The sequence below is a fragment of the Betta splendens genome, chromosome 16 (genome assembly GCF_900634795.4).
Source record: "Betta splendens chromosome 16, fBetSpl5.4, whole genome shotgun sequence".
Classification (NCBI taxonomy): Eukaryota; Metazoa; Chordata; class Actinopteri; order Anabantiformes; family Osphronemidae; genus Betta; species Betta splendens.
Window position 1 is genome coordinate 14394153 of NC_040896.2, and position 13220 is coordinate 14407372.

At 40.9% G+C, this 13220-nt stretch overlaps 1 protein-coding gene across 1 annotated transcript; it reads left to right on the forward strand.

Moving 5' to 3' along the window:
- The first annotated feature begins 223 nt into the window (after positions 1–223).
- Positions 224–13108, forward strand: tax1bp1b (Tax1 (human T-cell leukemia virus type I) binding protein 1b). Its single transcript, XM_029130212.2, has 18 exons — positions 224–382; positions 2556–2746; positions 5675–5777; positions 6094–6284; positions 6376–6534; positions 7339–7487; positions 7734–7824; positions 8372–8557; positions 8737–8988; positions 9159–9329; positions 9669–9741; positions 9860–9978; positions 10068–10193; positions 10639–10725; positions 11281–11482; positions 11571–11725; positions 11810–11895; positions 12129–13108. Exons 2-18 carry the CDS (start codon positions 2573–2575, stop codon positions 12325–12327), a joined length of 2523 nt encoding a protein of 840 aa, XP_028986045.1. The 5' UTR covers positions 224–382; positions 2556–2572; the 3' UTR covers positions 12328–13108.
- Positions 13109–13220: the final 112 nt, after the last annotated feature.

Here is a 13220-nt window from a genome sequence, read left to right on the forward strand (position 1 = left end):
GTCTTTGAACACAAATGAAAGACTGTCTGACGTGTCTGGTCTGGTAGATTTGATAATGTCATTTAAGTGAAAGTTCTTAATTTAATACTTTTTTTGTTAGATTTACTCTTATTCGAATCCAACCATTCTCTAAAGTACTACATTATTTTTGTATATAGAACCGGTTTTTATTATCGTTATCATTTTAATAACCACGCATGTCTGAGAAAATTTTTTAATGTCACAGTTTCAGACGGGTGGGATTCCCAAGTAGCTCCCCACTTCGGAAATGACGCAATGTTGTTGTTATTCCAGGAAGTGAGCACGGGAAAGCACTGAACTGCGTCAACAATTGTTTTTATGATACATTCGACTTTGAGACGCTGTTCAGTATGGCAACTAGGTATGTTTCATGCTATTATTAGACATATATTTGTTATTGAGACAGCTGTCGATGTTCCTAAGGCTTTTTATGTTCTATTAAAGGATACCACGACTATCGGCGTTGCTTTTGACGTTAGCCAACATTGTCCTCCAGTTTATAGCGGTGCTCTTTAGTTAACTTAGCTGTTTTGCTTTTCGTTAAGGGCAACATTGTTTATTTATTGGGTCTTTACTAGCTAACAGTTTGCTTTATTATACATATATGGACAAATGTGACATGCGTGTTATCGTTAAACCGTTTACTTGTCTTTGAAATGACGTGGTTAGCTAACGTTAGCTAGTTAGCTGCATGGCTAACTTAGTGAGATATGATCACTGCTTTGACATTAGGCCTCACTTAGAGGTTGCTACTCGGCATTTCTCGTTTTTAATCATAACTGTTAACTTTTGCCACATCACACTACGTGTTGGGGGGATCGTTCACTTGCCGTAAACAGTTGTCTGCATTTTCGATTGACAAGCGAGAAAAGCGTTTGAAAGCCACGGGCCTAATTACGTCGGGCAAGTTTTGTAAGCTGTGGCCTCAGAGTGGAATCCAACATGAAGCTCAACTCACGGTGATGCGGTGCTGCCCTAGCTGACAGTGGCAGCAGATCTACCTTTTAATAAAGCGACACACAGGTTCACGCTTCATATATTAGAAAACTTTAAAAATAACATATTTCAGAAGTCAGTGTGGAGGTATAAAACGTAAGCTTAAGTATCAAAATAAATGGTCATGGTTTACAAATTGTTTTATTGTGTTAAAATGTGCTGATTCAAGTGAAAGATGCCGTATCCAGACACAGCATTTTGATAATTTGTTAAATGTCCACCAAAAATGACAATTTCATCGGATCACTGCTTTTGATAATGCAAGCTTGTTAAAATCATAGGACACTTGTCTTAGCCTTGGCAAACACTCTCTATCTATAACTGTGCTTTAGCAATATCAATATTTACACTTAACTTTGGTCAGTAAATGTTGTTTTTTTAGGACTTTGTATTCAGTCGTTGCTAAATTCATACTATTATGAATTTATGTTGTGAGTCTGTATGTGAAAGGTTATGTTTTCTATTGCAACCTTGGGTGGAATATTGCAACAGAGATAGTGAACTTTAAAGTATGAGTCATTGTGGGGGCACAAAGTAAGTAAAACAAGCACATGTACAATTTAAGTGGTTTTCTAAAAAGTGAGTTTACTTAGTTTTTTTTTTTTTCAACTAAACTAAGTTTCGACTTAGTTTCAACAGAAGTCATCTGATGGTACCTGAGAATGTAAATGAACACATTTTAAATATGAACCAAAAGTTGAATAGCACTTAGAAAACAACTCTGTGGCCCTTGTACTGTTACGCGTCCTACATAAGAGGGCTTGTCAGTCAGTAAATACTTAAGGAGAAGGTTTTTAAATTCAGTTTCCTATTTTATGTGAAGTCATTGGAGATTTCTATGTCCATTCATAACTATGATGCATTTTGAATTAATTAGAGCCCTTTAAGGTATTATTAGGACATTTTATTAACGGGGCAGCATGTTGAAGCGTCCCTGGACAAAACATTCATCCCAGTCACTGTTAGGAACAGCATCCGGCATAAAAACAGTTGCCAAATACATTTGCAGACCATGATCTACTGTGGAAACCTCCATGGGAAACAGCTAAATGAAATTGTCATTAGAACATCCTGTTCGTAATGAGTTACAGCAGTCCAGTCTAGAAGTTACAGTCGCATAGAGTCATTTCCAGCCATGGTTTAAGAAAGGATGCTTTTATTTATTTTTTTAGCTGTGATATACAGCTGGAAGAAGACATACAAGAAATAGTAGGAGGCAAAAAAAGAGATATGTTGGTCAAAGATAACTTACAGATCTTTACAGCAGGTTGAACTTTGTCACACAGAGTAACTATATCATTAGTTAACATACCTCTGAGTTTCAATAATAACACTTTGTTTTTGAGCAGAATTGACTAACATATTTGTTTAGGTAGATTCTATAGCTTGAAATAGCTGGGTATCATCTGCATAACAACAAGTTTAATATAACAATATGATATTCAGTAACTTTGTTTCTTAACTACTTCTGTGTTGCTATAAGCTTATTGTGTTCTTTTGCTAATCAGATATTTTGTTGCTTCCTTCTTCCCATGTAGCTGCTGCTGATTGATTCATGGCACTGTTCTTGGACAGGACTTTATTAAGTAACATGGACACATCAAACTTTGCCCACGTCATCTTCCAGAATGTGGGAAAGAGTTACCTTCCCCACGCTGCACTGGAGTGTCACTACACCCTGACACAGTTCATTAAACCACATCCAAAGGACTGGGTTGGCATATTCAAGGTAAAAAACCTATTTGAAGACAAACAGGTTGCAGTCATAGCAGTACCGTATTATGCATTTCAGAAAAGACAAGCACCTTTATTTGTTTATTCTGTGTGTGCTATGTTGGATGTAGTCTTGTATTGTTTGAGAAATAGTTACTTAGCCATTGCCATGTTTATTTAAGTAATAAGGTTTTGAGTGTGAGTGGAGCATTTTGACTTGAGTGTCCCACATGGAGCTTGTTATAGGAGGACATTGAATCCGGTACAGTAGCAGTAATTTATTTTATACTGATCTCAAGTGAATTGTGAATGAAGATAGACACACAGCTCCAGGGCTTTCCTAGACCAACATTCTTTTTTCTACTAGAAGTAGAAGGAAGCTTGCCTTTATGGTTTGTTTTGCATTTCTCTTTTGCATGTTGGTGACAGTAACATTGTATTTCCACATTTGTTACAGGTATGTACAACATACCCAAACATTTAATCAATGTAAGAAGTAATTCTATATCTAATAATATACAATATATAAGTTTTGGACAAACCCGCTACAAATAGCAAACAGCAGTAGCAATGTTAAGCTGATGTCTGGAGGCCTGTTTAATACTGGATACTGTATGACTGGATATGGCTGAATGCCACATTGTTCAGTGTTTACCCTTAAGGTAGGCACCAACTGGCAACATGTACAGATCTGAAAGGGCCTATGAAACACAGCCCTGGTTTAAAAGGCCGTAAATCATGTAATGTTCTTGGCAGCGCTGACAGATGGACTTCATTGTGCCAGGATCTTGTGTAAGCGTGCATCTGGATATTTGGTGAATAAGTGTTGCTTTTTTGGTCCACATGAAGTTGGGTTTGGGGATATTTGGTGAATAAGTGTTGCTTTTTTGGTCCACATGAAGTTGGGTTTGGGTTTCAGTGGCTCATATTATTATCATATTGACTTTCCACTAATATGTATCTACCAGGGGCGGCACGGTGGTGCGGTGGGTAGCACTGTCACAGCAAGAAGGTTCTGGGTTCGATTCCCGGAGGCGGCCCTGGTGCCTTTCTGTGTGGAGTTTGCACGTTCTCCCCGTGTTTGCGTGGGTTCTCTCCGGGTTCTCCGGCTTCCTCCCACAGTCCAAAGACGTGAATTAGGTTGCCCGTAGGTGTGAGTGTGTGAGTGAATGGTTGTCTGTCTATGTGTTGCCCTGCGATGGACTGGCGTCCTGTCCAGGGTGTACCCTGCCTCTCGCCCGTAGCCAGCTGGGATAGGCTCCAGCACCCCGACTCCCTGCACTAGGGAGTAAGCGGTTAAGAAAATGGATGGATGGATGTATCTACCACCATTTCAATATTTTGTATGTACATGGAATAAAAACACAAGATTATTTTGTACAGTTGTATGTAACGGTAATGTGAATAATAGTTGGTTGAAACAATTATATATTTCAAAAATGAAATCCAAAAAGAAAATTAATTACTGTAAAATGTGTGCTGTTTGCAACAACATACAGTGGATTAAATTATATACATTTACTTCAAAAAATGAAAACCTTCTGATGAAGTGATGTATGACAGGGTCTTGTTCGCACAAGGACAAAAGCAGCGTTTGTCCCTTTGATGTGAGGATATTTGCGTGATGGAAGCCGTTCCCTGCTCTGTGGAGGAATGCTGTTGGAACAGGTTGTCGGAGTGGACCAGGAGAAAGCAGGCACAGCTTTGTAATTAAGCGTGTCTCTGAACGCAGGCTTTCTGTGATTCATGAAGAACTAGAAACAATACATTAGCTGTTGTAGAGTCATTGCCACTGGCTTTTGTCAGTGAACTAAAATCCAGATTAATTGTTTAACATAAAATGCATATTGTGTTTCTTCATTATTTTCTGTATGTTTTTGATGTTTTGAGCTCTGACGATGCTTCCTTTTGTTGTTTGAATCACACGTCCAACTTTCATGGTCAGCTCTACGCCATGTTGATCTCCTCTTCTGCTATTTATACACAATGCAGACCAGTCTGTTGTAAGTGAAAGAGTTTCTCTCAGAGAAACACCCACCACCACCACCTCTGCAGCTCTAATGAGTGGGCTGGTGAAGGCTAGCTTTCAGTAATGACACTCAGTAACTAGGTGCATGCTTTAATTGCTTCCTGCTCTTTACTGCTGGAGGCTGGAACTGCGCTGGTAACAATTGGGGGTTGTGGAGCACCGGAGCCTTCTATCTCTGGCTCTGATGAACACGCACAGCGTTGTAGCTGTAGGCTGTTTGTACACAAGTGACAGAACAAACTGGCCAGATAGTGGAAACCTCTGCCTTCACTATAAACGGGTGAAACTTATCAGAAAGAGTTGTTCACAGTTACCTCTTTAAATTATTATAGCTAAGAAAGACATGGCTAATTTCTAAATGCCGCATCCCTTGAGCTTGGAGTTTGGTTTGCCTTATTGTGGATGGGTGGGTGTCTGCGTGTACACACAGAAAACCAGCCAGCTCAATGTGACTCTGATTTTGTTTGACAGTTTTATGGCACCAGCCTGAAGTTATAGATGTATTTTCTGTACTCCCCCTGCATCAGTCATCAGTTAACAACACATAAAATACTTATAATTACATTTTGGTTTTCATTTTCAAGTTGCCCGTATATAAAATTTTCACCTATTTTCCTCTTCCTGTTAGAAGTGAGTTGTAGCTACATTTCCACAGTTGGGCTTGCTCGCCTCAAAGCCCGGGCCCATGCACATGGTAACCAGGACCTGGAGTGGTTCACCAAAATTATGCTTTTTCATCACTGAAAAAAACGCGATCTCCCAACACGTAAAATTAGTGTAGTAAATCAGTTGGAGGTATTTTGTAAGTGGCTCTGTGTATTCTAGGAAGCCTCCCGGTTGAGCCTCCATTGTTATTATCGTATACTGATGTGGTGAGAGCGCCTGGTAAAATAGATTCTCCACTATGTCTCACAGGTTGGTTGGAGCACAGCGAGGGACTATTACACATTCTTGTGGTCGCCTCTCCCTGAGAACTATGTGGAAGGAACCGCAGTAAACAGAACAGTGGTCTTTCAGGGTAAGATCCTGCCATAGTTTTTAATGTAACTTTGACACCTTTGTAATAACCACATATCAGACGACGGCTCGGAGGATTGTTAAAACTTGAATAACATTTCAGTGGGCATAGTTAGAAACATTTGTGCTGGTGTTGAAGACAATTTTTAGTGTTAGTTAAAAAATCTAACTGAAGCTTATGTTAAGTTGAGAAAAATAATGTTTGACTTGCTTTTTAGATTTAAAGTAAAGGCAATACACTTGCATTGAATCTTATCTGTGGCTTAGCTTGGTCTTTTTGCACTAATGTCATTTACTGGATGTGTTTTCTTTCTTAGGCTATTATGTGCCCAATGATGACGGCGAGTTCTACCAGTTCTGTTATGTGACTTACAAAGGGGAGATACGGGGAGCCAGTACACCATTCCAGTTCCGTGCCAACAGTCCTTCAGAGGATGAACTGTTGACTGTGGAGGACGAATGCAACTCTGACATCCTGGTGGTCACCACTAAGGCTGGCTTTCTTGAGGTAGTGTCTTTTTTTTAATAGATCAGTAAAAGCTCATCCAAAACTACTACCTAAACCTCAGGTATTTCAACATGTTTATTGCTGTCTACAGCAAAAGGTGGAAGAAGCCCAGCGAGAAAAAGATGAGCTGGTCAAAAACATGGCTGTTGTGCAGCAAGAGAGGGAGCAGCTGGAAATGGAGAAGGAAGGTCTGCAGAAGGAGTGTGAGCAGCTGAAAGAAACCTGCGACCAGCTGAGAAGAGAGAACCAGGTAAGCAGTGAAAGGGCCGAGTTACAGCAGTAAACAGAGACGGAACTTGTAATGCAGTGTAGTTATTGTTTAGGCCACATAATCAATCAATGACTGTATTTTATGACTGGCTGTGGTCAAGTTGTTCTGTCCAGTTATACATTTGGCCAAACAGTCTGTTAGCACCCCCTAGCGGAGACCTGCCCATATACAGAACTATGCAGACTCGTGATCCACTATGTGCATAAATCACACTATGACAGATATGAAAGTCGGTATTATCAAAGTTGTAATTCAGCTTTTTTATGGCAGAGCATTAAGTCTTAAAAGCAGTGTCAGTAATAATTCAAATTGCTGTCGTCCACCATAAATTTGCTGCTTTGAGATATAAACATGATTACAGATTTTGTGGCTGTTAATTTTATGACTATACTTTATATGATTTTTTTATGTGGTGTGAATGTAAAGATTCCAAAATTCTGCCTATAAACAAACTGTAAAAAAATAATTTCCCTTTGCTTTTTTGATGACATCTTTTAAGTTTGAAAAGGCAGTGTTGGGTCACGACTTGCATTTCAAAGACAATAAACTTTTTATGTTTGCACACATTTTCCACAAGCTTGGGGTCAGAGACTGAGGTGAAAAAAGATATACTACGGTGCAGGGATTACATTGGAAATCTTAGATTTATTTGAGAGTTCTGACACAAAGAAATAACAACTGAATGGGAAGAATTATATTTTTATTAGATAAATTAAAACATTTTGTCATATTTTATAAGTTGTTTATCTTATTTTTCACACTATAAATTTTATTGACTCGCAGGAGGTACAGAATTCTGCCCAGTCATTGCAAGAAGAAAAGGAGGAAGTAAAGATGAGGCTGGAGGAGGCCACAGCTCGAGTCATACAGCTGGAGGAAGACCTGATTGGAGTCACTCAGAAGGGCCTGCAAAAGGAAACTGAGCTGGACAAGTGAGTCTCAGTTAAAATAACTCTCACAGATTGGATGGGTTTGTTTACAACTTTACACGAATTTCCTATTTCTACTTGAAAGTACATTCACCTGACAAAACCAGCTTCATTGGTTGTTGCCTGTCTCTTTTAATACATAACTTATTTGCTAACTCATACATAGTACGTTGTTATGTGTTTAACTGCAGGGCATCACGTGTGTGTACCGATGTGTGACTTACAATTTGTATTATATATTTTTTTTAGTCTCAAGGACAGATTAAAGAAGATTATTGCAGAGAAGGAGGCCCTTGAATCCCATCTCAAGAATGAGAAAGATGAGAAAGAACTGTACAAGGTAACACATTCATGGTGATAAATCTCATTCTGTCAATACTCATTTACCTGGTAATACTAATACTTCCTGTACAATTTGCCATATTATTGTCATATAAAAAACTAATAATTAGAGATTTGTTTAACCACGTTCCCCAAATCTTAGTCCTATTTTTAGATTTTTACGATTGAGACTGTTTACATATTTATGCCTTTTCTGTCTCCATCTGGTCCGTCTGACGTCTCTGTCTTTGTTGTGGCTATAGGCACTGCACAGGAACTGTGTGGGCCACATACTGTACTGTCACCATAAAAACAGTGGCCAAAAACCCATATCTAATTTAACGTGCCCCATCATTCCGGCGCCGTCGCACAAGGGAAAACTTTATAGACCTATCTGAATCTCTGTTTTGTAATTGAGGTCATGCAACATTTACTTTAATAGTTGTATGCTCTTCGATGCGTGGTCGTGATTGGTGTACAAATGAGGCGAACGCCTACAACTTTATGTTTTACAACTTTTTTGTTTTATACCCTCTTGTGTGTGTGCGTGTGTGTGGGTGCACTAGATTCACCTGAAAAACCGTGAACTAGAAAACACTAAGCTGAGTGCAGAGCTGCAGATGCTGAAGTCTGTGGATGTGAACAAGGAGAACACCATTGCCCAATTTAAAGAGGAGATGGGCCGTCTGCAGGTGTGCCTCACTGAGAAGGATAAACAGTACAGAGAGATCCTGGCCAAAGTTTCCCCCCTGGTAAAACATTTACATTTATTTTAAAGCTTTATATTTATCATAAATAGTACATTAATTCTAATTCATTTCTATAGCATAATAATCCAAACACGAAGAAGAATAATGACAAAGCGAATGTGATTACATATAATAAATAATTTATAGTGATTCTATAGAAATTCCAAACTTGTGTGTGGTAGGGGGAAATGAAGGCCCTGAAAGAGCAGCTGCGGCAGAAGGAAGAGCAGCTTCAAGCTAACCAGCAGCAGAACTCCCTCTTAGCTGCTGAAGTGAGGGACGCCTCCAGTTCCCGGGACCGGACCATGTCCGAACTGTATCGCATGAAGCTCGAGGTCGACGCCCTTCGCCAGGTCAAGACTGACGCTCAGGACCAGTGTGTCCGCCTGGAGTGCATCATAGAGCGCATGAAGACGGAGGCCAAGCAGGAAGCAGTAAGTAACGAAAGAGAAGTTCTGTAGTTCTGTAAATTCTGTACACACTCACATCAATTGAGATGTTCAGTAATTTAAATTAATACACTGTCACCGGTCAACCTATAAGTTAGTTTATGCTTCTGATTAATGTGTCTCATCTTTTCCTATGTGGTGTTCGTTGCCACCAGACCAAAGTTGAGGAAGAAGCTGCTGCAGACACCGCTGTCGTAGCTGAGCTGCAGAGAGAGGTGGAGGACCTGAAGCTGCGGCTCCATATGGCTGCAGAACACTACAAAGAGAAATACAAGGAGTGCCAGAGACTGCAAAAACAAGTGCTCAAACTGTCAGAGCAGCAAGGGGTAGGTGCTCCTCCAGATCCTCGCCAACATGCCTGTGACAGAACAGAACGTGCATTCAGTTCCTGCAGTACGGTGCCTGGCTCTCATAGCCCAGTAAGCAGACCTGGTTTCACAGCTAATGAGTTGCAGGAGACTACGAGAGTAGGTTGACAAATGTACATTGTAATTGCTCTACAGACATAAACAATTACATGCAAAAATGTCAAATTTATTATGTTCTGAATTTTCTTGTTGTAATTTTGGCATTTACAGTTCAGCGTAGATTTTTCTGTCTGGTCATCAATATACAGTTTTTCTGTACTGTACATCTTTTTATATATTGTATATTTTGTCGAGAAGGAGGTGAAGAGAAGCTCAGCACAGGAGGCAACAACAGTTCCCGCTTCAGCGAGTCCAGATACATCAGTGCCAGGTACATTATCAGAAGAATTGCACTTAAACCTTATCTTGTTTTTATGTCAAGTCCTCCCAGTCAAGTTAAAGGCTGAATTATTTCTATAATTTAATAGAAATGATGATTGTCTTTCCAGGGAGTCCAGGCTCTGCTGATCCTATGCTGGAAGCCATCATCCAGGAGAAGCTTAAAGGCATTAGCAGAGAGGCATCTGACAGGAATGACAAGTACAGGAAATGCAAGCAGATGCTGATGGTAGGAAGTGTGTTCACATTGTGATAATAGATGCCTGTAAAGGCTCGCTGGAGTAGAGAGGCGTGATGGCCAATGTTTCCCTGCTATAGGAGGAAAAGGAACGCAGCTGCATGTTTGCGGACGAGCTTGCTAAGATGGAGGTGAAGTTGAAGGAGCAACTGAAGACCAATGAGAGCCTGAAGCTGCAGCTGGCAGCAGAGGAAGATCGCTATAAGGTTTGTACAGAGTGCACACTCCTCAGGCCTTCAAAGGACATCTGTCCTGGGACTCTCCTGTGTTACCTCTCTGTGTGACTTTGATGCTATCTCTCTTCGTGAGCGCAGTCTCTGTGTGACTGTTGTTTATGAGCAGACCGTTCTGTGAAATGACATTTTACTGCTGTTTATGTCGAGCTCTAGAGACAAGTGAAGCTGCGCTCAGACGAGCCTGTTCCCGCTGCCTGGCTAATGCTGAGCTTGGCTCAAGTCGAGCGGATATTTGCTTAACGCCTCACACAAATTCAAACAGGTTGTATTTTTATGCAGCAGTAGGACTATCCATCCTACAGGAAAAGCATTCTTTGGCTGTGACCAGGTTGTCTGGCTCTGATTTGGGCGACAGCATTATGCATCAGCCCCACATGTCAACGTTGCATTGATCATAACTCTCTGTTTTCTTCAGGGCCAGTTAGCTGAGAAAGGACGAGAGCTCAAGGAACTGAAGGACACACTAGCACTTGTTATGAAGGAGAAGGAAAAACTGGAGGGGGTTAGTGGCAGCTTTCATTTTCTCTTTTTATAGACTTCTTTCACACTAAAAAAATCGCCAAAATGTGCCCTTCTGCCATTTTCTTCCTCCTAATTTGGTCTGTGTTTAATATGCCTCTAATTGTAGAAGCAATGTAAATGGCTTCTTATTTTCCATGCCATTACTTTGAACCACAGCAGGGTCCATACGGACTTAAAATATGACTACGGGGTAATGCAGTTACTGCTAAGAGGAGCAGAATGACCCAATTTGAGGTTTAGACTGTAAATTAAATTGGCGTCTGCAACGAACATATAACGAACATATAAAACACAGCGTCTCATACCCTTTGAAATGAGAGGAGTTTCTTTTTTAATGAAGGCGCTAATTAAATTGTTTGTGGGAAGTGACAGGAAAAGCAAGAAATCACAGGTCAGCAGCGGCTTAGGGTCTCGCATCAGCTATGTGCCGCTCGCCTCGATATCCTGAGCGGCATTAAGATAGCAGAAAACCTCAAATACAAGCTCTTTACAGAAACATCAAACGTTGTCTCAGCTCCGCTGTTGTGTCTTCTAGGAACTCCAGAAGGGCAGCAACAGCAGGAAGGCAGATCAGGGGACCAGTGAGAAAAGCAGTTTGGAGAGTAGCCAGTCCAGCGTGCCTTTATTCCTGCAGTACCCGGTCCCCTACACCCAGGACGCCCCCACCCCTCTGCTTGTCTCCCAGAGCCCCAGCAAGCTGCATTTTGGGAACCCGTACGCCACCTCAGACTCAAAAGGTCAGCTTCCTTTCGGAAAGCAGTATTTACTGTGCACCACCTTGGCACGTGTTTGACGTAGCAGTGCCACTCAATTGTCTCGGAGCAGATGAGGCGGATGAGGAGTTCTCAGACGACCAGCTGCTCAGACTGCCCCCTGTGGGACCACCCTCCTGGGACAGTAATGTGGTGTGTATCCAGCCCTCACGTAACCACAGCCGACCAGAGGGCCACGAGGAGACGGAGGAAAAGCAGGACAACAATGTAAGAGCCACCGCCGTGTAGAGTGCATTTAATACCGGTAGTATAAGTAAAATGTGTAAATGCTGTTTTATAATTCTTTTTCAGGGTAATGCCAGTGAACAGACCACAGCAACTGAAACAAATAGCCCATTTGTCAACGATGGACAAACTGCGTTCTGCTTTGATCCCAGGTGATACACCCTCACAAGGCTGCTTTCATAAATGCCTTCCTAGTTTGCTGTGCATGGGAACATGTGTGTTTGTTCTGCTGGTATCGGTGGAGCAGCAGGCCACCCACGCGGCATCAGACAGATGCTCTTTATTAGCCTGCGCTCCTGCTTTGCCCACATCATCACCTGACTGCTTATTAACATGCGCCGTTTCTCCCTGCCTTTGTCCCCGACGCTCCTCATCCAACACCAAGCATGGACATGAAGCGATGCCCGTTGTGTGAGGTCATCTTCCCGCCCAACTACGACCAGAGCAAGTTCGAGGAGCATGTGGAGAGCCACTGGAAAATCTGCCCAATGTGCAGCGAGCAGTTTCCCCTGGACTGCGACCAGAAGGTGTTCGAGAACCATGTGCTCACTCATTTCGACGGCCACCCGCTCAACTTTGACTAGACAGAAAACGAAACATCTCCTCTGCCTACTTCCTGTCAACCACTGAAGCAAATCACTCTGCACTCTTTTCTGCATGTAATGGTGTGAAGATTCAGTCTTTAGGACTATGCTGACTTTCGCTTTGTTACTTCAACTTAGAGAAACATTTTAAAATGATATTATAATTGAGTGTATATCACAGGGCTACTTAATGTTTTTGGAAATCAGAACATTTTAATAGTTGAAAGAATTCACTTCATTGGGATCAGAACAATTTAGGGGGATAAGACTGTTGTATGAATATATACAGACTTTTAATTGACTCATATGTTATACTACAGGACGTAACAAATCAGGGAAAGAGATAAGTGTTTACTAAACTTACATTTAAAAACATCCCCCCTTAAACATTTCATCAAACAAGTCAGTTAGCTGATTATTTTTAGAAAGCAGCCTTGGTGCACTATATATGCAGTCAGGGAGAAATCTGTGAATACATCCAGACCTGATTATACAGTATATCATCAGATCATCTATTTTAGAATAATTAAAGCCAATGATATTGTGAAAGCCTTGATACTTGTGTATGATATAGGTTTGTTTTTTGTTAAGTTTCCTTTAGTTTTACGTTTGATTCATTTGGTTGTTGTCTAACTCCTTAATATTCATATCATCAGTGCATGCTGGGCTTCTGTTAAATTTCCCCCTTCTGTTCTATTCTTACAGTATTAAGTTATTTCATTCATAGAACGGTTTCATTTAAGTGGTTTTCTTGTATCTAATAAAGTCTGTTTGAAACGCGTGAAGCTTGTTAACACTTATTTACATGAATCTGTAGGCACATCAGAGAAACTCCTAATCCTAAAAGGAACAAATGTTTATAGAAAGCAGCTTTTCGAGGAAAGACATAACAT